This window comes from Aristolochia californica, unplaced genomic scaffold (assembly GCF_029961685.1).
Source record: "Aristolochia californica isolate CCGP_79_NKW_82.1479 unplaced genomic scaffold, dmAriCali1.0.hap1 SCAF_4, whole genome shotgun sequence".
NCBI lineage: Eukaryota > Viridiplantae > Streptophyta > Magnoliopsida > Piperales > Aristolochiaceae > Aristolochia > Aristolochia californica.
In genome coordinates, this window is record NW_027182103.1 from 46,859,494 (window position 1) to 46,882,856 (window position 23,363).

Consider the following 23,363-nt stretch of genomic DNA (forward strand, 5'->3'; position numbering starts at 1 on the left):
GCACCATAACTAGCATCTAACTTATATAAGACAATGAAGTTGCATTTCTCACAAGTTTTCTTATTCAAACACATTTATTTCCATTTCACGATTCTTTATGGAATTGACACTGCAAGCTGTAAAATTCTTCAAACTCACGTTACACATATGTTGCAACCAAGAGATCCCAGAAAAGGTCTTCAAAAAGAAAAATACATGGAAGTCATAAACATCTGCAAGAAGCCAATCATGAAGAAGAAGGTAAATGAGTAAACCCACCACTGCTGAGCAGCCTCTCAACATATTTCCCCAATATATCGACTTCCAAATTCACCTTCTGTCCGACTTTCTTCAATGGAATCACCACCTTCTGCTGAGTGTAAGCTACCAACATGAAATCGAAGCAGAGCTCCTCATCATACACATTAACTACCGTCAAACTAGTGCCATCAACAGCAATAAACCCCTTGGGCACGATAAATTTCAGTAATTCCTGGGATGTTCTCACTTTCACCCACACTGAATCTTTCTCTAAGACCAGTGAGGCGATCTCACCAGTGCCATCAACGTGGCCTTGCACGAAGTGGCCGCCCATCCGGGTGGAGGGCAATAGGGCCCTCTCCAGGTTGACGAGGGAGCCCTGAGAGAGTTCAATCAGGGAGGTTTTGCGAAGAGTCTCAGGTGCAAGACCCACGGTGAAATTCGAAGTGGCAAGGTCGAAGTGAGTAACGGTGAGGCAGGTCCCATTGACGGCGATGGAGTCACCGAGTTTAACATCAGAAAGAATGGTCTTTGCGTGGATTTTCAAGTTGAATCCGCCATCAGAAGTAGAACCAAGCTCCACGACTTCCCCCATTTCTTCGACAATGCCGGTAAAAAGACATTTGATGGGGCTACGAAAAGGGGCAGAAGGTTTTATTATCCTGGATTTGGAGCGACTTAAGATATGGAGAGAATGAGACTTGAATGCGAGGTGTGATACGCTGTAATTTTGCTTCAGATTGTGATTTAAAGGAACGAAGAGACCAGGATTTTGGATACAATGAGCTTTTACGAGGGATTTGCAGAAAAAAACGGAGGAAGCGGCAGTCATCTAGCAAAAACAAAAGAGCAAAGTCAGGTAAAGACAACCAAAGTAGCGCGAGAATTCCATTCCAAATCCGCATATATATGTGATAGCTGAACGGAAAAGAATACCTAGCAACGAAGAAGATCAAGGAAAAAATAAGAAGAAAAGAAAGATAAATCGCCAACCATTATATCAGTTCTTCGTCAACAGCAAATCAAGGACGACCGGGTTCGCTTGGAGCAAAGAAAGCGGCCTGTCAGGAAGAAGATCAATCCGAAAGGGAAGTTCCTACCAGCAGTCGCAGCTGCTTCTCAATTTTGGTTGACGAAGGAAGATTTCGATGCTCGTTGATTGCTTTAAGAGGAGGCGAGATCTGCAGACGTTGGGCCGGTGAACCGACCCTTAAATTTAGGTGACGAAATCCCATACTGTGGCAAGCACAGCTCGTTTTAAATGTAAGATTGAGAGATTTTAAATTGGTCCTCATTTTTTTGTTTTCCTCTTCTTCTCATTCTCCCTGGTTTTCTCTCTAAGGATTTAAAAATTTCCATCGAAAATGCAGTTGTTTGCAGCTATTGGATCATAATTTAAATCATCAAATGATAATAAAAAAATCAAAATTATTACCTCACTTTTCTTGAACAATGAACCCTAGAATGTGATAAGAATGAGAGTTTCCAACGTTAAAATAGGAAGATTCCTGATTATATATGGGCTCGAGAGAAAAGTTTGACTAAACGTTCTTGCTTAATGTAGAATAAAAAATTAATAGAAGTGAGAAGTGGAATTGAAACATTGAGACATCAGCAAGACATTGATCGAGAGACCAATGGTTCTATATCCAAAGACAAGCTTGAATTCAGCACCCACAAAGTCTAAATCACTCCATGTTGCAATGAACTACAGTTACATAATAATTCAAAGTGACATCAAATCTAACCACGAATTGAAACTTCCATTTCATGACATTTAGTAATTTGCAATCTAAGCATGTAGCTTATCAATAAAGACAGAAAGCATTAAAAGAAATGAGAATTGAGAAGCAGCTCAGGGCAGAAGCATTATGTCATAAAAAGGAAATTTACATTTACAGAGAGATGGGAAACAAAGTACATGGGATGAAAGTCAGCAGCACCAATCAGACCACAGAAAGGGTCTTTTAGCACTGAGACCAAAATAACATACCAAGTCATCATCATGCTCTGCGCTTACTCAAACGCCAAGAGTTTGGTTCATGATATCTATCATATAGAGGTTCAATACGTTCTTGTCGCTTGCGCTTGCTCATTTTAGTAGGATCAGCTACTTTGAAAAATCTTGGTGCCAGAGCTACCAACCACTTAGGATCAATAACAGTAACCTCACGCATATACTCCTTTGTGGTCATGACAAGCTCATGGTAAACCACCCAGTCTGGTTGCCTCTGGAAAAGTGCACTACTAGGATGAATATAAACTGGCTGATTCTCCACCAAGGTGCGATATCCCTCCTGGGGATCCTTTCTGGCTGCATGGAAAAAGAACCCTGCAGCAATAGCTTTTTGTATACTGGTAAAATCTTTACCAGCACTGACAACCTCCATTTTATACTTGTCCATGATTGTCAAAAGCTGCTTCCTCACATCCTGTGCTCTCCTCAATGATCGAGACTGAACAAAGTTTTCAAAGCACCAAGGCCCAGAAAAGTTTTTGGCCTTCCATGCCTCATAGACAGCCAAGAGAGTTAAATGGTCCCCTTCTGGCTGGAAAAATTTGGCTCTCTTCTGATCAGCTTGGGCCTGTTTCTCTCTAGGCCTGTAGAAGATATTCTGAGTTTGAATCATGGCTATGATAGTTAAAATTTCATCACTGCACTTAAGATCCACACTAGCTAGAAGCATCTTCGACAATGGCGGTTCTAATGGAAATTCAGCCATCTTCCTACCCAGTTTAGTCAGGAGACCCTCTTCATCCAATGCTCCTAAACTGTACAGCTGTTCCATGGCGGAGACAAGTGCTTGTGGAGTAGGAGGATCCATAAAATCAAATGACAAAAGATCATTAATCCCCATAGCCTTCATGGTGAGAGTTGTCAAGCCAAGGTTGATCCTTTGAATTTCTGGAACGGAGGTAGGTGACATCTCATTCCGATAAGCACTCTCAGTGTAAAGGCGGTAACATTTTCCAGGGCCTGTACGCCCTGCACGCCCAGCTCTTTGCTTTGCTGAAGCCTGAGATATCGGAGTTATGACTAAAGAATCAAGGCCCTGCTTTGGGTTATAGACATTCTGTTTTGCAAACCCTGGATCAACAACATAAAATATCCCATCGATGGTCAAAGAAGCCTCAGCTATATTTGTTGCAACAACAACCTTCCGTTTACCTGGTGGGGCAGGGTCAAAGATCCTTGATTGCATCTCGCTAGGAAGAGCACTGTAGACGGGTAATATTATCAGTTCTGGAACATTTTTCCCAAGCCCTTTCATCCTCTCAAACAACGACTGGCAAGCATGATCAATCTCTTCTTGGCCAGTCAAAAAGACAAGAACGTCACCTTCTGGTTCAGTCAAGTGAATCTGCAGGACAGTAATCAAAGCTGCATCAAGGTAATCACTTTCTGGCTGTTTTGTGTAGAGTATCTCAACAGGGTAAGTTCTCCCAGGGATTGTAAAGATATTGCAGTTGAAAAAATATCCTGAGAACTTCTCTGCATCAAGGGTGGCAGAAGTGACTATGAGACGAAGGTCAGGTCTTCGTTTTACAAGCTGTTTTAGTAGGCCAAACAGTACATCAGTGTGGATGGTTCTCTCATGAGCCTCATCCAACATGACAACAGAGTACTGTGACAGGTTCTCGTCCACCAATATCTCCCTAAGAAGCATACCATCAGTCATATACTTGATCACAGTATCAGGACCAGTGCAATCTTCAAAACGAATGGCATAACCAACCTCTTCACCTAATCGACACCCAAACTCTTCTGCCACTCTCTTAGCAACTGACATAGCAGCCACTCTTCGGGGTTGAGTACATCCAATCTTACCTCTGGTGGTGTAGCCTGCTTCAGCCAGGTACTGGGTCACTTGGGTTGTCTTGCCAGAACCTGTCTCACCAATAACAACCAACACCTGATTGTCATGCACTGCCTGAATTAGCTCTTTCTTCAGTTTATATATAGGAAGGCTCTGCCTCTGGTCCTGGATAGAGAGTTTTGACCTCTGCCCCAACGTTAAAGTTTTCCCATATGCTTCCTTTTTCCACTCTGGCATGTCATAAGCTGAGAGTCCCACACCCCTCAGCTCCTGTGCGAGGTGCCTCTCACCTGTCTCAGGCATCGGATCCTCCCAAGGACGATTGAGATCCTTTGGAATTGAATCAAGCATTGTTCTCTGCTGTTGCTCGCGCACTTCTCTCCTCTCCTTTATGAGAGCTGACTGAAGAGCAGCAGCACGGCTCAGTGAACCCTCTGGATTTTTGAATATTTTAACAGGTGAAACATCAAGAGAATAACGACTCTGCCCTTGTAAAAATGGGGGTTCATCTTCATTCAACTCAATCTCAAGCTCTTCTTCAGCACCTTCATCATGACGTAGTAGCCCATCTCCATCTTCATCGTACATAGGAGTGTCCCTAATACCCAAAACACCAGATGCAAGAAGTTGTTTTGCTTCCCATATCTCTGGTGAACTCATTCGCTTCAATGGCCTTCGTGATGGAACAGAATTGCTGTCTTCCACTATTGGGATTCCCGAGAGTCCAATTCTAGTTGTGGGGCCAGGATTTGCACTCGATGGATTTGTTTGGTAAGTGTCATCTTCAGAACTCTTCTTCATTGGAAGGAGATCTTTACCAGTATCCTGATCAACATCCTTCATAGAAAGACTGAGCTTATTACCCGACTTTGAAACGACTTTTATAAACACTTCCTGACCACGCTTAACAGCATCCTTGGCATTTGGCACCCTCCTTCTTGACATCTGTGTTATATGGACTAAACCTTCTTTACCCTTAAATCCATTCAATTGAACAAAGCAGCCTGTGTCCATTACTTTTGAGACCCTGCCAGAATACACTTCATACAGTTCTGGTTCATCTGAGCCACCACTACCCTTCTGCCAAGAATTCCTTTTATCATCTCCATCACCTCTGCTAACTCTAGCACTATCTCTCCCATCATAGTCATCTTCTCTGTCTCGATCACGCCGACTTCGATGGCTTCCCCTAACCCTCGGTTCATCTTTGTCCCTACTCCTCTCATCTCTACTGTATTTATCATCCCTATAACCATCTCTATATCTATCCGACTCTCGACCCCCATCTCTGTCTTTATATCTATCTCTACCTTCATTTCTGTCACTATATCTATCCCTGGTTCTATCCCTACCTCTTCCTTGGTCTTGACCTCCATCTCTGTCTCGATATACAGCCACCTGTCTCACCTCCTGTTGGATCTCATTCTCCATTTTCTTCGCCCGTTCCCTGTCATCTGCAATGGACAGAGCAGGGAACGCCGTTTTGTTCCCTTCTTCGTATGATTTTCCATTTTCCCCTTTGGATTTCGGTTCTGGAGGGAGAATGGCGTGAATAATTGTTAGGAGGGTCCGAACAAAATAATCAGGCATCTCCGCCCCATTATCTTTCAGCTTTGCATCAAACTCATCAACAGTTTCCGATTCCCGACCAAGGTCGGTTATAAATTCGGCTAACACCTTGTCGCCGCACCCTACGTGCGACTCGAGTTCCGTACATACTTTGTTGACGAGAGAGAGATATTCCAGCTTCTTCAGCCCTTCATCAAGGGCTTCCGTTGCCATCAAAATAGCGTAGAAAAGGCGAAGGAACGAATAAGGGAAAACAAAAATTCCGAGGAAAAGTAAAGGAAATGGGGGGCTCTTACAGTAAGGGTTTTTGAGTGAAGCAGAGAGGAGATCGCGCTGCGCCTTACGCCCTGTTTGAAATTCAGTTACGAAAACTAGGGTATCGAATGGAAACGCTATTCCGCTTAGGCAGGAAATTGAAAACCTTTCTGAAGCATTTTACATGTTTTGGGCCTGTTAGTGCCCAGGGAAAGGGAAAGGGAAAAATGGTTAGTGGGTGCCCACGAGGGAAAGTGAAAGTGAATAAACTGGTTCATCCACTTTCACTCACTCAACGCTCTCTACATCTTTCGCTCTGTCGACACTCTTCATTTTCACCGGCTCTAGTGTAAATTGAATAAAAGTGAATTCCGAGGGTTCAACCCATTCATTAGCTTTCACTTGCTCATTTGACGCTCTCTGCATTCTCCTCTCTCTATGGGCTCCCCGCCGTGCTACCATGCTGCTGCCTCCGCTCGCCCTCTCTCGTCTTCCTTTTCAGTTCCTTGAAGACGAATCAATCAACAAAGATGGTCGGATTGTTTAGAAACCAATTAATCTTTCCATGGAAGAACCCATCAATCCATTTTTACTTGGCTAACGAAGCAAAATTCAAGGGAAAGGGGAAACGTGGTTCGTTTTCAAATTGCAGGAGATCGCCGATTTGATAGTTTAATGGGTAGTTTGTTGTGGGCAAGTTGGCCGGCCAGTGGCCAAAGTGGACCGAAGGAGTACAAGTTGCAGGCCCACCCATCCGAGTGTTTTGCCACCATGGTTGATTGAGACATTTGTGCGATTTGGGGCTTTTTGAAGCTTTTGTGATTAGTAGAAGTTTTGATTAATTGTTTACTTTAGTGTTAAATCAATGAGAAATGCCATCAAAATAAGAAATATCTAAATTTGTCTATTTGAATTTGTTTTATATATTAAATATTTAAATAGATTTATTAATAAAATACCCCATTTCATTATTTATTATATTAATGACTTTTAATATTATATTAAATTATTAATTTAAGAGTGATAATTAATATTTTTTTAAAAATCATAATTTCATTAAATAACTAACCATGTTTGTTTATGTATATTATTTGTTATATTTAATTTAATTAATAAATATTTTAAAATTTTCTCATTTTATTAATAAAAAAGTTAAATACTATCTATCTTCTAAAGTTAAATCTATCAAAATATTTTATTAACAAATTCATTCTCTTATTTATATAACATTTTTCATTATACACACTAACACCAGAAAATACTTTTCACTCCAATTTTACATTGAGCAAACTAACAAAAAAAAATAATTCACTTTTAGTTCAATAATCCCGATTTGATCTAAAGTTTGTTACATAATCTTTCTTATCTTATCTTCTGCCTTCATGAGTTATCTTATCCACTCCCCTCCTGTTTAATTTTTCGGTTAAAAAATTATTTTTCAAAAAATTAAATTCCACGTGTTCTTGACCTTCAGACCAATCTGGAACGTTCGATAGATTCTATCTTCTGAATGGACGATCTTTTTTGACATTTTGTATCTCAACCGGCGCAGATCTCACATCTCTCGACGGTTCAGATCTATTCTCAAAAGTGGCTAAAAACAGAGGCAGATGGACCAGTTGGAAGTATCCACGTGTCGATCCACGATTGACCTATCTTTCCAGTTGTCGTTTTCGCACCGAGCGGCTTCGAGTCACGAAAGCCACACGAATAAAAGCACACAACTACCGACCATTGTCGGCTTTCCATACGTCGCTTTTCCTTAATCCCAACCATTTGAAATCCTAAAATGACGAAAATGTCCTAGATTTTTTAATTATTTTCTACAAAAAAATACCATTAAATATCTGTTATTTAATTATTTATTCGAAAATAAGGATCCTATTTATATATAAAAAATAATATTTATATTAAACAACCGAAGGTTAAATCTGCATTTTGAATAATTAAATATTTTCCATATTGTGGGAACCGAACCGTTCCCAAGAATCCTAACCGCCAGGAATCCCGGTTTGTTATTGGACTCTGGAATTATATTAAAATATCTTTAAAATAAAGGTGGGGGTAATTTAGTAATTACATGTCTCGACTCCTCTTCGTTATCCTCGACTGCCTATACCTCACGCCACCAAGAGATAAAGCTAAAACCAAAGGCAGATGTTTCTTGCACTTTCGTGCCGTCATCAGAACCGTACACGTGTTGCCGCTCGTTTTGATAACGACTTGGAAAGATCAGCCTTTTATGTTTCCCCTCAACGCTTCTTGGAAAAAATCGAAACGCGAGAAGCATGTCTGGAATTTTCTTTGACCTTCGCGTCCCTGTATTAACGATACGACGAGATATATAGTCGAAGATCTTGAGGGTGTTTTGGTAATTTTATACTGCCTGAGGCGCGTGAAAGTTTCGAAATTCACCGCCGATGGTCTTATATAAAGCCCCAAGCGAGGAAGGAAACGACGTAACGACGGAAGCGGGTAACAGAGAGAGAAGAAGAAGAAGAAGAAGAAGAAGAAGAAGAAGCTCTGTGAAAACATTCCTTGCTTCATCTTCGCTTATTTTTTCTCTTTGCCTAATTCGGCAGTTTTGATCTGTTTCGGAGTTTGCGATGGAGAGAACGGGTGTGCTGTTTGCCGCCATGACTGCTGCTTCGGTTGCTGCCGTCTCAGTTTCTTCGAGTTCGTCTGGTTTGTCCGCGAATATGAAGGTCCGATCATCTCACGAGGTAAATGAGATTGAACAATTGTTTCTGGACTTCTTGAGTTAATTAATTCGGTTTTTCGTTTGTCTTGTTTTATGTTCTGTGCTATTGGAAGTAGAAAGATTTGTTCCGCCTTTGCTTGTTGTCTAAAAATTACAAGTCTATGTGACTTGTGTGATTTTTTTGATGATTTTAGAGCCGAGTGGCTTTCTTCTTCTTCTTCTTCTTAAAATAATCTTGGTAAAATTCTCTCAGGTCCTGCTTCCCGTCTTTTACGAAGAAAATTAGACGTATTCTTGTGATATTTTTGGTTTTTCGTTAGGTCTCTTTAGAGGTTTAGCATTCGGACAGTTGGATTATCAGCGTCCTCTTAACTTTTCCTTTTCAATTGTCTCTTCGCAGGAAAATAAACCGAGAGAAGAACTAGATCGTTCCTCCTCAAGAACTTCGTCTTCAATCGAAAAATTCGCTCCCAGGTTCGACGGCTTGAGATTCATCGAGACCCTTGTTACAGCTCATAGGTGAAACAAGGAATCCTGTGGTTTGTTCAGAGGACGGCAGTAATCATGAAGAGTTTCTAAGTTCCTAATGTTTGGAGCCCTTTTTCTGCTCTGTGAGAAATCTTGTACCAATTCTTCAAGGCTTTGCTAATTAAAGAAAGCTTAATTGCTCACGATTCTTTTATACTACTTCCTCCCAACTCCTATCCTCCGTCAAAGAACGAAAATCAGCATAGTCACGGATCAGTTGCGGTTGGTTGAATTTTTTAATATTGTTATTGCGGTCTAAATCGGCGGTTCTTTGTTATCACATGCGCAACTAGAGTTAATGGGTCCTGGCGACGCACCATTAGAGGTCATGCTTGTTCTTCGCATCTCTTTTAAAACTCAAAATCATTTGTTGATCCTACATAATTGGCGATCCCTGTAGATTCCTTTTGCGCCGAGAGCTTATAGCAATCCATTATGAAGGGATTGGGATTGGGATGGGTTTAAGGAAATGGAATCCTTTCACTTCAAACTTCACAAATACTTTTAGAGGTAATAAGATCTGGTCAAAGGTCAATTTCGGTTGTTCGCGAATCGGTTGGATCCCCCCATCAGTTGCGACATTGCCCCCTTCCAACAAAAGACGCGGCGCCCATTTGCACGTACAATTGTTTGACCGTAGCAGACATCGGCTAGTGGGTCTTAATTATTGTTTACCGGGCAACAGGAATCGGCCAGATTACTGGTCCAGTACGGCTGGAAAGTCGGTACGAGATGCCGGAAAAATAGGTATACTAACGAGGAATTGCTGGAAAGTCATTTTTAATAGAAACATGTTTTCTAGAAACACGAGTCTGGAATTTTTTATCAGAAAAATCGTATAATTTTTCAGGTAAGCATTTTATCTTTCTTCTCTCTCTAAGTCTCAAATACAACCAAAAAATTCCTCTTCCTTCCTAGATGAGACCGACCATCAAATGCAATCGGCCAATAAACATCCCCAAAACCGAGACGTGCGAGAAATAAAAATTGCTCAGCAAGAGAGCACCACGATACATCCAAGTACGGTCTTCCTTTTCACCATGACTATGTAGTGGAAGAAGAAAAAGTAGAAAGATACCTACCTGGACAAGTCATAGACTTACTAAAACATCCAAATAACATTATCCCAGCATCATCAAAATTTATTGGTAGTGTCAAACATTGTAAGCCCTGGACTATCGATCTTATTAGTTGGAAAACTTACCCTTTGAATCTATAAGCACTAAGCTCACTTCTTCTTGTATAACTGAAAACGACGTTACAATGGCAAAAAAATATCAAATAATACAGGAAAAACTTGTGGCTAGCAGATGCCACCTTGTTACTCAGCTCCCTTGCTTGCCTTGTAAGTGTTCACAAGTTGCATATGTACATCTTGGGGTACAGGCAAATGTTGTTTGTATTCCATTGTAAATTCACCTTTGCCCTGCAAAACAAGTCGTTACCATAAATTGCTTTAACAGGAAAGCCACACAATTTCTTATCATACTACGAAGATGAGCATCCAACTTGACTGAAAAAACCAAGTGAGCATTCTACATGATTGAAAAAACCAAGTAATCACCTGGGTCATTGATCGAAGAGAGGTAGAATAACCAAACATGTTGTTCAGAGGAACCTGAGACTCAAAATCAACTAGTCAGTGGAGGCTGAAGTTACTGATAAAGTTTTAAATAAAGGAAAAAAAATGGATCAGATACACGACATAAGATCAAGCAGAGGTAGGCATTTGAAGTGGAATGCGCTTATGTAAATAGGAAAAAAAGTAATTAATGATATCTAGTTGAATTTAAAGTTTTTGCCTCAAATAAGGCCAAGCTATCAACTCAAGTAAGTTTAGAAACGAAGATTTAACACAAGGAAACAAGTTGAACCTCATCTCCAGTTTTCCAGAATGGGGCAGCTGGGTAGTAGATGAACCGACTGATCCACCTGGGTTTTAAGATCTTTCAAAAAATAAATTATTTGGTGGTGATAGGCCCTGTCTAGTTTTCTGACTGCAGTACCACTGGTTCGCTTGCCCAGACTGGGCCAGATTTACAAAACATTGGTTTCTGATGTTTGAGTTCTCCAGATGACAAATTCATAGTTTAATTACAATGTTAAACTTCTAATAAAAAATTTAAGCCACGACAATTATTGGAGAATATCAAACTGAAACCAAAACTATTGAAAAAAATCTACATACTTGTGCAGTGATTACGCAGTCATCACCGTCCTGGTCATTTCCAACAATCACCCCCCTCCGCCTATCATTTCAAATAAAACAGGCAATTTACAGAAACCAGATGTCAGAGTACCTCAATGGAATTTCAGAACTTAAAACAGCTGATATAGAAATTGTCATACTCACTTGTTAATGTCACCTGTTACAGGACCTTGGAATTCAGTTGGTACTTTTACCTCAACCAACATAGTGGGCTCCAGGATGACAGGCTTTGCTGCTGCATAGCACTATTTATGACAAAAAAAAAAAAAAAAAAAACAGTAAGAAATGTCAGTGGAACGTCAAGCCAACTTTTTCTCCTCTCAAACATAATGGAGGTCCAGAAACGTGCTGTAGATTTTGAGATACAGATGATCCGACTAGCCAATAAGAGCAAGTAACCTGTCTAAAAGCATAAATTGATGCAGATTTGAAAGCAAGTTCACTGGAATCCACAGCATGGGATGCACCATCCGTCAAGACAATACGTATATTCTCCACAGGATATCCAATCAGTGAACCCCTACATGGGTTCAGAACAAGACAGATTGAATAAAAACTGAAAACAAAAAAAAAATACTTCATTGCAACTAGTAATACAGATTCTGTACTCACGAATTTGCGGCTTCTTTAAAACCCTTCTCAATAGCAGGGATAAAACCAGAAGGAATAGCTTGTCCAATAATCATGTTCTCAAATTCAAACTTAGTAGCTGAACCAGTCGGGAGTGGCTCTACATATCTGACCAGAAATGACAACAATGAAATTGCAAACAACAACCTTATCAGCACATTTATTGCATGTAGAATATCTCCAGCAATACAATGGGGCACAGTACACATCTGCCAAATCACTTGAATACAGCAAGCCTAGTTATGCTTTATATGATCATCAAAGCATTTGCGAATGATGTCATACTGTTGCTACTATTTTCAAGTGCATGTCCACAATCATTAGTATATATGATAATAAAAAGTAAAGGAGGTTTGGATTATTTACAAGCTAGCGCTTACCCACACACTCTTCCATATTGACCTTGACCACCAGTTTGCTTCTTATGCAAATAATCAAATTCTGCACGCTGGGTGATCGTCTCCCTGAAGTTAACACGGGGCTTTCCAACTTCTGCATCAACCTATGCAGCACACAAGATCAGTGTGTACATAAAAAGATAGTATTTCAAAATCTGGTGAGAAACTGCTTGAAAAGCATGGAGATTATAATAATACAAAATTCTTTCTTTAAGAGCATAGGCTAAAAGATCTTGCAGTACCTTGTACTCTCTACGAATTCTTTCAACATAAATATCCAAATGCAGCTCTCCCATTCCAGATATTATAGTCTACGAACCAAACAGATTCAACACATCTTTTCAGGGGATGGAAAATGCATTTTTAGGCTTAACCAGAAAATGAGATTCAAACCGTACCTGGCCACTTTCAGAATCTGTACCAACACGAAAAGTGGGATCCTCTCTCTGGAATCTGTTCAAGGCTTTTGAGAACTGGTAAATAAAGGTTGTGAGACTGAGTTACCAAAAACAATGCCCCAAAAGCAGTAAAAAGAAAAAACAAATATTTCATAGGAAATACTTTACTTGTCCACTAAAATCTTTAGAAACAGGAGAAATAGCTAAAGACATGACCGGTTCAGGAACATTCATTGAAGTCATGGTATACCTAACTGACCCATTGGTGAAAGTATCACCTGGCAATCAGATCATATAGAAGCATTAGATCCAAAGAACGAGGCAAATACGGACAGAGACAGTCCTTTCATACACAGATTTGCTTCTCACTGAGACATTTGTTTCTACATGCAGCAGACTCATATAACCACTAATTGAAGATAAAGGGAAATATAGTTTCCAAACGTTGATATGGGATTGCACCTGATGCACAATCTACACCAAATACAGCAACAATTTGTCCAGCATGGGCCTCTTGAATGTCCTGTAAAACAAGTTCCCAGAGAATTAAGAGAATAGGCATTCAAACAAATTGGAGCCCCTCGTTTGCAGAAAGAAGAAAAAGAAAAGAACCAGAGCTAAACTTGGAAATGCAAAATAAAGATGACCAAACCTCCATTTCATTGGAGTGCATCCGAACTAAGCGGGGAACCTTCATGAAGTGAACATCAAAGAGAAGTCAGCAAAGATGACAGCACAGCTCAATATTACAATTGAGCAAAATCTATTTATATATTACAATTGAGTAAAATCTATTTATTTATTACAATTGAGTAAAATCTATTTATAAATACAATAATAAGAGTGAAAACTTTCTTTGAAAAAAAAAACACACCCACTCATTTCACATAATGGTTTAAATTTATAAAAAAAAGACTTCCATCACCAAGATTTCATTTCCAGATGGCTACCTTAAGAACCTCTTGAATCAAATGGAAACTAAGAGCTAAAGGACAACTTACTTTAACTTTCTTGCCATTGTTCACATTAATAATAAAATCACCCTTTCGAATGGTACCTTCATAAATTCTGGAAAAACAGAAATGGAAATCCAACTCTCAAATTAAAAAAGTAAAGAACGAGAACTGAGATGTTGCAGAAATGTAGTAGGGAATTAAATAACCCAAAATTAAATAAAATATAGAATTTACCTTAGATAAGTTAACTGACCAAAGCGCCCCTCTTCCAGTTTGAAAGCCAATGCCACGAGGGGTCCAACTGGGGAACCAGATAATAGAACCTTTGGATTGAACATTTGAAAACAACATGAGAACCTAATTTGGAACTCAGGAAGAAGAAAAGGGTTTGACCCAGCATGCAAAAAAAAAAATATATAAACCAAGAGCAATAATTTACACCTTTTCTTCGTTATTGTTCTGGTCAAGAGCATAATTACTGACTTCAATAGGACAAGGCAAGTAGTTAAGCACCCCATCCAGAAGAGGTTGTACCCCCTGCATTGGAAGAAGTAAAAACAGCACAATTAACAGAAGAGATGTCTTATATCATGTTTTCTCCCATAAATAGAACTAAATGATCTCATAGGATATCATCTCTGGAATGGAGAAAGCTACATTCTTAAAAATGAAAATTAATTATGATGTCCAAATTGACCACAATATTTTTTCACAATAATCTATGAGGCTTAGAAAAATAATTATGGCACCCAAATTGACCAACTTTCACAATTATCTATGGGGCTTGGTGGTCTTTCATTGGAGTCACGATCTATCCTTAAAAAAAGATTTCCATGAATGTAAATATCTGAATATCTAAATGAAGGTAGTGACCTTGTTCTTGACTGCACTCCCCATAAACACAGGGATGAATTTCCTTGCAACAGTAGCCCTGCGAATCGCCATCTAACAAGAACAAGTAAGAAGGCATTTAAGAAGGTAGTGAAGAAACCCATTTTTTATATTATGAGAGAAAAATAAATAAGACCTAATAAAATTTTCAGAAGTGTACAATCAAGTATAAATCTATTAAAAAACAATTCGATCTGGGACAACTAATCACCAAGCACACCTCAAGGTCAGCAGAGGATATGGGTTCATCACTCAGGAAGGTTTCAGCTAGTACATCATCCACGTCAGAAACAACTTCAATCAGTTCTCTTCGCTTTTCTTTTACCACAGCCTCCATATTTTCAGGAATATCAGCTGAGACAATTTTCTCCCTGCAAATAAGGGTTGAAGATTTACAGATCCAGTGGAATTTACAATCCATAATTCTGCTAGCATAAAAAGATAAAAAAGCTATATGGACGAACCCACTGGAACCATGAAAGTAATATGCCTTCAAATTCACAAGGTCCACAAGACCCTCAAATTCCTCTTCTAATCCAATTGGAACTTGCACAGCAGCACTATGATGGCGAAGCTTAGCCCTTGCCTAGAATAACAGTTGTAAATATATTAGTATTGAGGCCTTTCTCGTGCTTTCTGTTTCATCTGCAAACAATGTCACTCCAGAACCCTTCTAACTGGACCAAACTGACCTTATTTAGAACACTCAGGAAGTAAACTATACAGCATGAATTCATTAAGCAACAAGTAGTTGATCCAATTCAATAGAAACTTAGTGATCTGTTTTTAGATATCGGTCCATCTCGCTCAAAATAATTTCAATATATTTTGTTATTGTCTATTGTTCTAATACCACAACCTCCTTTTACAAAACATAACATAGATTTCACCTTTCTAAAAAATTTCCAAAATACAGTAGATTGGTTCTGATGTAAGAGCCTAGCATGGAACTCTCAGCTATGACAACATTTTAGATTCTGCCTTGAGTACTTAAAATCAGAAATGCTCATTGACACTCCTAAAAAAAGGATACCTACCTGGTTCAAAACCTTCCATGGATCCGCTCCCATTCGGTCAAGCTTGTTAATAAATGCAAGTCTTGGAACCTCATATCTTCTCATTTGACGATCAACAGTAATCGACTGACTCTGCACTCCACCAACACTACAGAGAACAAGGATTGCACCATCAAGAACACGCAAGGCTCTTTCTACTTCAATCGTGAAGTCCACATGGCCAGGTGTGTCAATTATATTAATCTGCATCAGAATCACTATTTTCTGTTAAATTCAGAAAAAATAAATTGAAAATGATATGCAGTGTGTAACAGAACCAAATTGAATGGAGAAAATAAAAGCCTGTGTTGAAAAACAAGAGCATGGGCATTTTGGTCATTTTGCCTTGTCGTTATTTATATTTCTTGATGTAATCTTGTTCTACATGCCAAACTATGCCTAGGGACCAAATTTCATGTAAAGAAGACATGTAGAATAGGAAATATAGAAAATTAAGAGTTTTCATTTAAAGTAAGGATAATATCGTAAATTGTACTCAACTCTGATTATAAATAGAGGCTGGGGGACGTGCAGGCCCCCCAACTCTATCACTTTCTTAATTTTCTCTCCCTCTAACTCTCTCTCTTCAACTTTTTTTCTTCTCAATTTTTTCATGGTATCAAAGCAATAGATTGCATCTAGGAAGATTTTTTGTCAGCTTTTCTCCTCTTTGAAGTAGATAGAAACATAAAGGAAGAATCATTTTCCAATTTTTTGGCTACTGGTCAGTAAAAATTCAATTTTTTTCTCCTTTTCTCTTTGCCATGACCCTAGGGTTACTGGTTCTACTATTCTAAGAACATATTCTGATGTTCTAAACTGACAAAAGAGGTTTTTTTTATGCTGATCTAGAGGTGTGCGCCAAAGTTCCAGAACTTTGATTGCTGACATCATCTGTGCACTTGCTAACATCAGCCCTAGTGCAAGTCCCAATGCACTGTATCTTCTGAATTCAATCCCCTTGTTGGACTTTTTCATCTGGACACATCATATATCTGCCCTAATTGGGATTTTACGTTGTGAGGCACACTTAAGCTGGTTGATTTGGAATTTTTTGGAAGGTTTATTTGATCTATTTGGTATTCTTAATTCTGGTGAGGTTTACACTTCAACAAAGGAATCATATAATCCGGATGGTAAAGATTTTATTACTATCACCTCTGAAAAGTTGAATGGTGATAATTACCTTACTTGGTCCAAATCTATTAGAATGTATCTGTAGGGCAAAAACAAACTGAAATTTATTAGAGATGACTCTCTTGTTCCTTAGGATGATGATTGAGAGGCTGAAGACAGTCAAATGATGGTTTGACTTAGCATAGAATCAAATAACAGGAGTCAATTTATGAATTTTGAAACTACCAAAGCCATGTGGCTGTCTTTGGAAGTTCTTTATGGATAAGAGATCAATCTTTCCAGGGTATTAACTTTCAATGTGAATCATGTCCCCTAGGCAAGCATCAATGAAGCTCCTTTCCTGTTTCATCTCATAAGAAAAGTAAACTTTTTGAGTTTGTCCACTCAGATGTCTAGGGTCCTTGTCCTGTGACTAGTCAGTTTGGTCATAGGTATTTTATTTCCTTTATTAATTATTTTAGTAGATATACTCAGATTTATATCATGCGAGAAAAATCTGAAGTTTTTTAAGTATTTCAACAATTTTATAATGAAATAAAAAATTAGTTTGCAACTTCTATCCATATCTTGTGTACAGACAATGGTCTTGAGTTTATGAATCGTAAATTTGACTCTTTCTGTCAGTCACAAGGAATCATTCATCAAACTTCTTGTGCATTCACTGCACAACAAAATGGAGTTGTTGAACACAAAAATCATCATTTACTTGAGGTAACTCGCACTATGTTGATTCATATGAATGTATCTAAGCCTTATTGGAGTGATGTTGTTCTTACTACATGTTTTTTTTTATAAATAAAATGCCGTCCTTTGTTCTTGATGGTAAGATTCCTATTCAGATTGTTTTACCTACTGCACCTTTGTTTCTAGTGTCACCTCGGGTCTTTGAGTGTGTATGCTTTATACATGTCTTTGATCACTCCAAAGATAAATTGTCTCCACGGTCTATTAAGTGTATATTTTTGGGGTATTCTTGGATGCACAAAGGGTACAAATGTTGTTGTCCTTCAATGAGAAAAACATTTATGTCTACTAACGTTACCTTATTTGAGGATGTTTCATTTTTTGAATCTTCTAAATCTGAGTTAGTTCCACCTGAGCCCTCTGTACCTAGTCCGGTTATTCCTCTTCCAATTGATAAATGTACTCCAACCTCACGAGATGCTCCTACTGAGAAACCACTACAGGTATATCAACGCCGACAACAACCATCTCATTTTGATCCAAACCCCCTCCTCACATATCATTCTATTGCCCTTCGAAAGAGTGTCCGCAAAGGTACCCGCCATCCTTTATCTCATTTTGTCTCATTTGATTCATTATCGGATAATTATTATAAGTTTACTTTGTCCATCTCCACTTGCATTATTCATTCTTCAGTGCAAGATGCCTTGTTGACACCTTATTGGAAGAATGTCATGGATGTTGAGATGGAAGCATTAATTGACAGAGAGATTTGAGAGTTATGTCACTTACCTCCAGGTGTTGTTGTAGTCGGATGTCGATGGATCTATACTATTAAATATAATTTTGATGGATTAGTTGTATGGTACACGGCACATCTTGTTGCCAAAAGGTTACATAGACATTTGGTGTGGATGTTTTTGAGACTTTTTCTCCGATTGCTCGCTTGTCTTCTGTTCGTATATTTATTTATGTTGTAGTCCATCAAAGTTGGTCTATATTCCAATTGGATATTAAAAATGCCCTCTTATACGGTGACTAGGGTGGCTCGTGAGCCGGCTCGTTACTTAATGAGCAATTTTGGGCCGAGCCCTAATATTTTCTACAAACCTTCCTTTCCTCTCTTCGACTTTCTATTCTATCTTCAGGCTTTGATTTTGAGAGGCGTCTTCCCTCTTCGTCATCTTCATTCTTCGACGTTTTCCCTCTTTGGCGTCTTCGTTCTTTGGCGTCTTTATATTCCTCGGTGGAGGGGATGTAGCAAAAGATGGGTTATGTGATGGACGGTGAACTGGTGGGAGACAGAGAGATTTGCGAAGGGCTGGGTTGGCAATGGTAGTGGATTTGTCGAGATTTTGGAAGCACATTAGTCCGTTTGAGAGACTGGCGCAATGGAGTTACCGTCCTCGGTCCTAGTCTTCATAGCTGACGATGACTAGTGGGCATAACGAGGGAGCTCTACTCGTGCGTTCTTGGCTCTGCAGGTTTAAAATTTGTGGAGGAAATTTTTGTTTGCTGGGTGTGCCAACATCGATTACGCCGGCAGCCGGCATCGAGGTGGTGACGGAGGCCAGCACAGGGATGGAGGTTGAAAACGACCTCCAAGGTTTGAACTGAGTTGATTTGGGCTCACCCAATCGACTCGGAAATCCTAAAAAAAAAAAAAAAAAAAAAAAAAAAAACAGAAATTTTAATGTTGAGTGTGAGATTTGAACCCGCGACCTCAACTTAAAATTTAAGAGAATGACCTCTAATCCATCTCACCTTGAGCGATATCTTTGGATACATTTAATAGACATTTAAATAACTAGAAAATCAGTATATTTTTTTTTATGCCATTTCTCATTTACTTCATATGAATTAAATAATTTTGCAAATATGAATTTATATATGCATATTTATGAAAAAAAATTAGGCTTTTATGCATACTTAATTTTCTATACGTATTTTTGGTTGACCTAAATATAAGTAATTAATAATTGGCATCAATTTTAGTCAATTATCTTGATGTCATATTTTTGTTTACATTTGAATAATTGACTAATAGTCACAACATTCTTAATTATGAAAATGCCTAGGGACATTAAACTTAGTCACATAAAGTTAATGACATAAAAAATTGTGATTAATTATGGAGATAGAAATACTAAAAAAAAAATTCTAGTTGCCCATAGGCCTAGAAAATTTCTTGACAGACAAATTTCGATCCCATCATAAAGTGATAAATCATTTGTGTTATATCTAAGCCCGCATGAAAGATTATAATGACATATTGATTTATTTGTTTGAATTTATTTGCATGGATAAATATTCAATATTTGGCTTCATTGCACGTTTTAGTAAGCTTTTTGTTTATTTTGCAGTTGTTCAAACTTTATTTGTTCTAAATTTTGATTCCTCCTATATTATTCCTTTGAATGGAGATAATTATACTGATTGGAAGGAGAAAATTTTCCTGTCATTGAGGTGCATAAACAATTTTATGCAGGGTTAATGTATAGAGGTTATGCCCAATTTTAGGTAAAGGTTATGCCCAATTTTATGCAAAGGTCATGCCCATTTTTAGGTAGAAGTCATGCCCTATTTTAGGTAGAGGTCATGCCCAATTTTATGTAAAATGTATGCATAATTTTATATACAGTTTATTTGACATGTATTTTATGCAAAATTTTAAATGTAGGTTTGAGCTTGATTTTATATATAGTTTATTTGACAAGTATTTTATACAAAATTTTAAATGTAGGTTTGAGCTCGAACTCGGCTCAGGAGCTCGAACTCGGTTAAAATTATTGAGCTCGAGCTCGATTACAATTTTAGGCTCGAGGCTAGGCTTGGCTCAAGCTCAAGTTCGAAATATTTAAATCAAACCTAACTCGAACATAGGCAAGTTTGGGCTCGGCTCGATTCGATGCCACCCCTAACGGTGACCTTGAGGAGGAAGTCTATATAGAGCAACGTCTAGGGTATGTTGCTCAAGGGGAGACACATAAGGTATGTCAACTCAAGAAGGCCCTTTATGGCTTAAAACAAAGTCTACGAGCTTGGTTTGAAAATTTTAGTCAATTGGTTATATCCATGGGATTAAGTAGAAGCCACTATGATTACTCATTATTAATTCCGAAACGACCATTTGGAATTTTCATCCTATCTGGGAGTGATAAATCATGCATTGAACAAGTTAAATCCCATTTGGCAAATCACTTTCAAACTAAGGATATGGGTTAGCTGAAATTTTTTCTAGATATTGATGTCGCGAGAAGCAAGGAAGAAACAATGCTGACTCAAAGGAAACATGTTACTGATACGGTTCAAGAATATGAACTTTGGGGGCTAAACCTACAAATACACCTATGGAGGTAGGATTTGATCTTCATGATGATCAAAGTCCAGAATTGAAAGATAAAACAATATATCGAAGGCTAATAGGCAAACTCATCTATGCTATAGTTACTAGACTAGATATTTCATTTGCAATGAATCAGTTCATGGAACATCCATGTAAGATTCACCTAGAGGTTGCACAAAGTATCTTAAGATTTCTAAAGGGAGCACCAAGAAAGGTCTCCTTTTCAAACCTACTAATCATTTGAGGATTGAGGTTTTCCCTAATACTGACTATGCAAGCTCCAAGCTTGACAGAAAATCAACCACTGGATACTTTGTATTTTTGGGAGAAAATTTAGTCAGCTAGAAAAGTAAAAAACAAAATTTTGTTGCTCGGGTCCAAGAATTTGGCCTCGATCAAAAGGATCCTATGACTATGTATTGTGATAACCATGCAGTAATCTTCATTGCAAACAATCCAATTTTTCATGAAAAAACAAAGCATATAGAGGTAGATTGTCATTTCATTCGAGATGCAGTAATTAGGAAAGAGGTAACTACTCCATGTGTTTGGTCCGTGATCAACTCGGCGAAATCCTAACTAAAGCATTGGGAAAACGTGAATTTTTGAACTTCTACGGCAAGTTGGGATCATTCGACATATACTCTTCAACTTGAGGGGAAGTGTTGGAAAACAAAAACAGGGGCATTTTGGTCATTTAACCTTGTCATTATTTATATTTTTTATGGTCTTGTTCTACATGTCAAACTATGTCTATGGACCAAATTTCATGCAAAGAGGACACATAGAATAAGAAATATAGAGAATTAGGGTTTTCACTTAAAGTAAGGGCAATATTGTAAGTTGTACTCAATCTTATGAATAGTGGTTGGGGGATGTGCAGGCCCCCCAACTCAGTCACTTTCTCAATTTTCTCTTTTCCACTTTCGCTCCCTCTCATTCTCTCTCTCTCTTCAACTTTTTTCCCTCTCAAACTTTTCCGCTTGTATGATGAATTAAGAGAAGAACACAATATTGGAGCTACCATGATCCTTATTCAAATCAATGCAAGGTTGTATCAACATTGACTAGCAAATCCGTTACTGGTCTGAAACTTAATCGCCTCATCTGCATTTCCACAGTTTTACAACTTAAACTGGGGAGCTGAGAGGAAGAGATATTAAATCATATTGAAGCTCTAGCTGATTATATAGGACTGAACAATAGAGACTGAGGAGAACTCCAATTGCTGCTTCACAGTGCAACTCTATTTGACACATAACGGCAACACTACTAACAATGACTTTTTAGTCGAGACTCATAAAAGAACTTCTAAGAACAAAAAATACACGAAGCAAATGGCTTTCCTATAGTGCTGACATCTTATTTTTAAGAAATGGGATGCTGTGGATCACAACTAAAATTGCAAAATGCAGAGATCCCAAAATCTGACTTTTTGCATATAAATTTAGGGGTTCTGACAATTCTATCCAATCAACAAGAAAAGCTCATCGAACTACCAAATGGGTATCACCGGACAAAAATTTGTCAACTCCAACATCAAATAAGTAAAGCACCAACCAAGGACTAAACAATCAGAGTCGGTCCAGAAGAGAGCTAAATGCGTGCTCCCAATTTCAATAAAGCAAAATAGGCAGCGAAAACTGCACTAATAAAACGTAATCCACGTAAAACAAACCGCACCTGATAACCGTTCCACGTACAATATGTAGCCGCGGACTGAATCGTAATCCCCTTCTCCCTCTCCAAATCCATCGAATCCATCTTGGCCCCGACACCATCTTTTCCCCTGACCTCGTGAATCTCGTGAATTCTTCCCGTGTAATACAATACTCTCTCGGTGAGGGTGGTTTTCCCGGAATCAATATGCGCCGAAATTCCAATGTTCCGGAGCTTACTCATCGCCTCCTTCCACCAGGCATCCTTCTCCTCCTTGGACCGAGCCAAGGCCGCAGTGGAAAAACCCCGTCGAGACACATTTTCGATCAGAAAAAGCGCGAAATAGGAAGAAGGCGCAGAGGACGAGCAGAGCGTGGTGGAGAGGCTGTTCTCAGCGCGTAAAGCGCGTAGGAAACGGGATGCAGAAGACCGAACCATCGCGTTTGTTCTCCTTCTGCTAAAACCCTAAACCCCTCCACCCGCGGCTTTCGTTTCCAGCGTCCGTCGTCCTGTAAGCAAGGCAGACAGCAACGGGAAACCTGAACGAGTGAGTGATTGATTTACTGCTGACGAAATAACGCAACTCATTCGCGCAAGCATGATGCACTCATCCTAATGTTTTATATTTATTATATCTTCAATTAAAAATAAAATATTTATTATATGTCAATGTTTTATATTTATTATATCTTCAATTAAAAATAAAATATTTATTATATGGTCAATGTTTAATATATTTTATTAATTATATTTAGAAATAGGTTATATGCGAAAATACAATATATATAAATATGACACCTAAGAGTTAAAAAAAACACACTTAAAATAGCAAGTTTTACTTTTATCCAAAAAAAACTTTCAAATTAGAATATAATCTATTTTGGTTCTA

General features: G+C 38.5%; 3 protein-coding genes across 3 annotated transcripts; all 3 read right to left on the bottom strand.

Moving 5' to 3' along the window:
* Positions 1 to 46: 46 nt before the first annotated feature.
* LOC137962862 (riboflavin synthase) lies at positions 47 to 1,473 on the bottom strand. The gene is made up of 2 exons (XM_068809972.1): positions 1,234 to 1,473; positions 47 to 1,072 (listed from the first exon to the last, which is right to left on the bottom strand). Exons 1-2 carry the CDS (start codon positions 1,234 to 1,236, stop codon positions 227 to 229), a joined length of 849 nt encoding a protein of 282 aa, XP_068666073.1. The 5' UTR covers positions 1,237 to 1,473; the 3' UTR covers positions 47 to 226.
* A 447-nt stretch (positions 1,474 to 1,920) lies between these two features.
* Positions 1,921 to 6,027, bottom strand: LOC137962471 (probable pre-mRNA-splicing factor ATP-dependent RNA helicase DEAH5). The gene has a single exon (XM_068809355.1). It carries the CDS (start codon positions 5,838 to 5,840, stop codon positions 2,244 to 2,246), a length of 3,597 nt encoding a protein of 1,198 aa, XP_068665456.1. The 5' UTR covers positions 5,841 to 6,027; the 3' UTR covers positions 1,921 to 2,243.
* A 4,180-nt stretch (positions 6,028 to 10,207) lies between these two features.
* LOC137962859 (elongation factor G, mitochondrial-like) lies at positions 10,208 to 23,000 on the bottom strand. The gene is made up of 20 exons (XM_068809969.1): positions 22,499 to 23,000; positions 15,631 to 15,852; positions 15,058 to 15,179; positions 14,814 to 14,964; positions 14,576 to 14,647; positions 14,144 to 14,239; positions 13,937 to 14,025; positions 13,748 to 13,814; positions 13,399 to 13,437; positions 13,209 to 13,269; positions 12,915 to 13,024; positions 12,747 to 12,821; positions 12,591 to 12,659; positions 12,331 to 12,452; positions 11,933 to 12,058; positions 11,720 to 11,840; positions 11,465 to 11,565; positions 11,300 to 11,360; positions 10,676 to 10,729; positions 10,208 to 10,537 (listed from the first exon to the last, which is right to left on the bottom strand). The coding sequence occupies exons 1-20, from the start codon at positions 22,910 to 22,912 to the stop codon at positions 10,433 to 10,435; spliced, it is 2,277 nt and encodes a 758-aa protein (XP_068666070.1). The 5' UTR covers positions 22,913 to 23,000; the 3' UTR covers positions 10,208 to 10,432.
* Between the last annotated feature and the right edge of the window lie 363 nt (positions 23,001 to 23,363).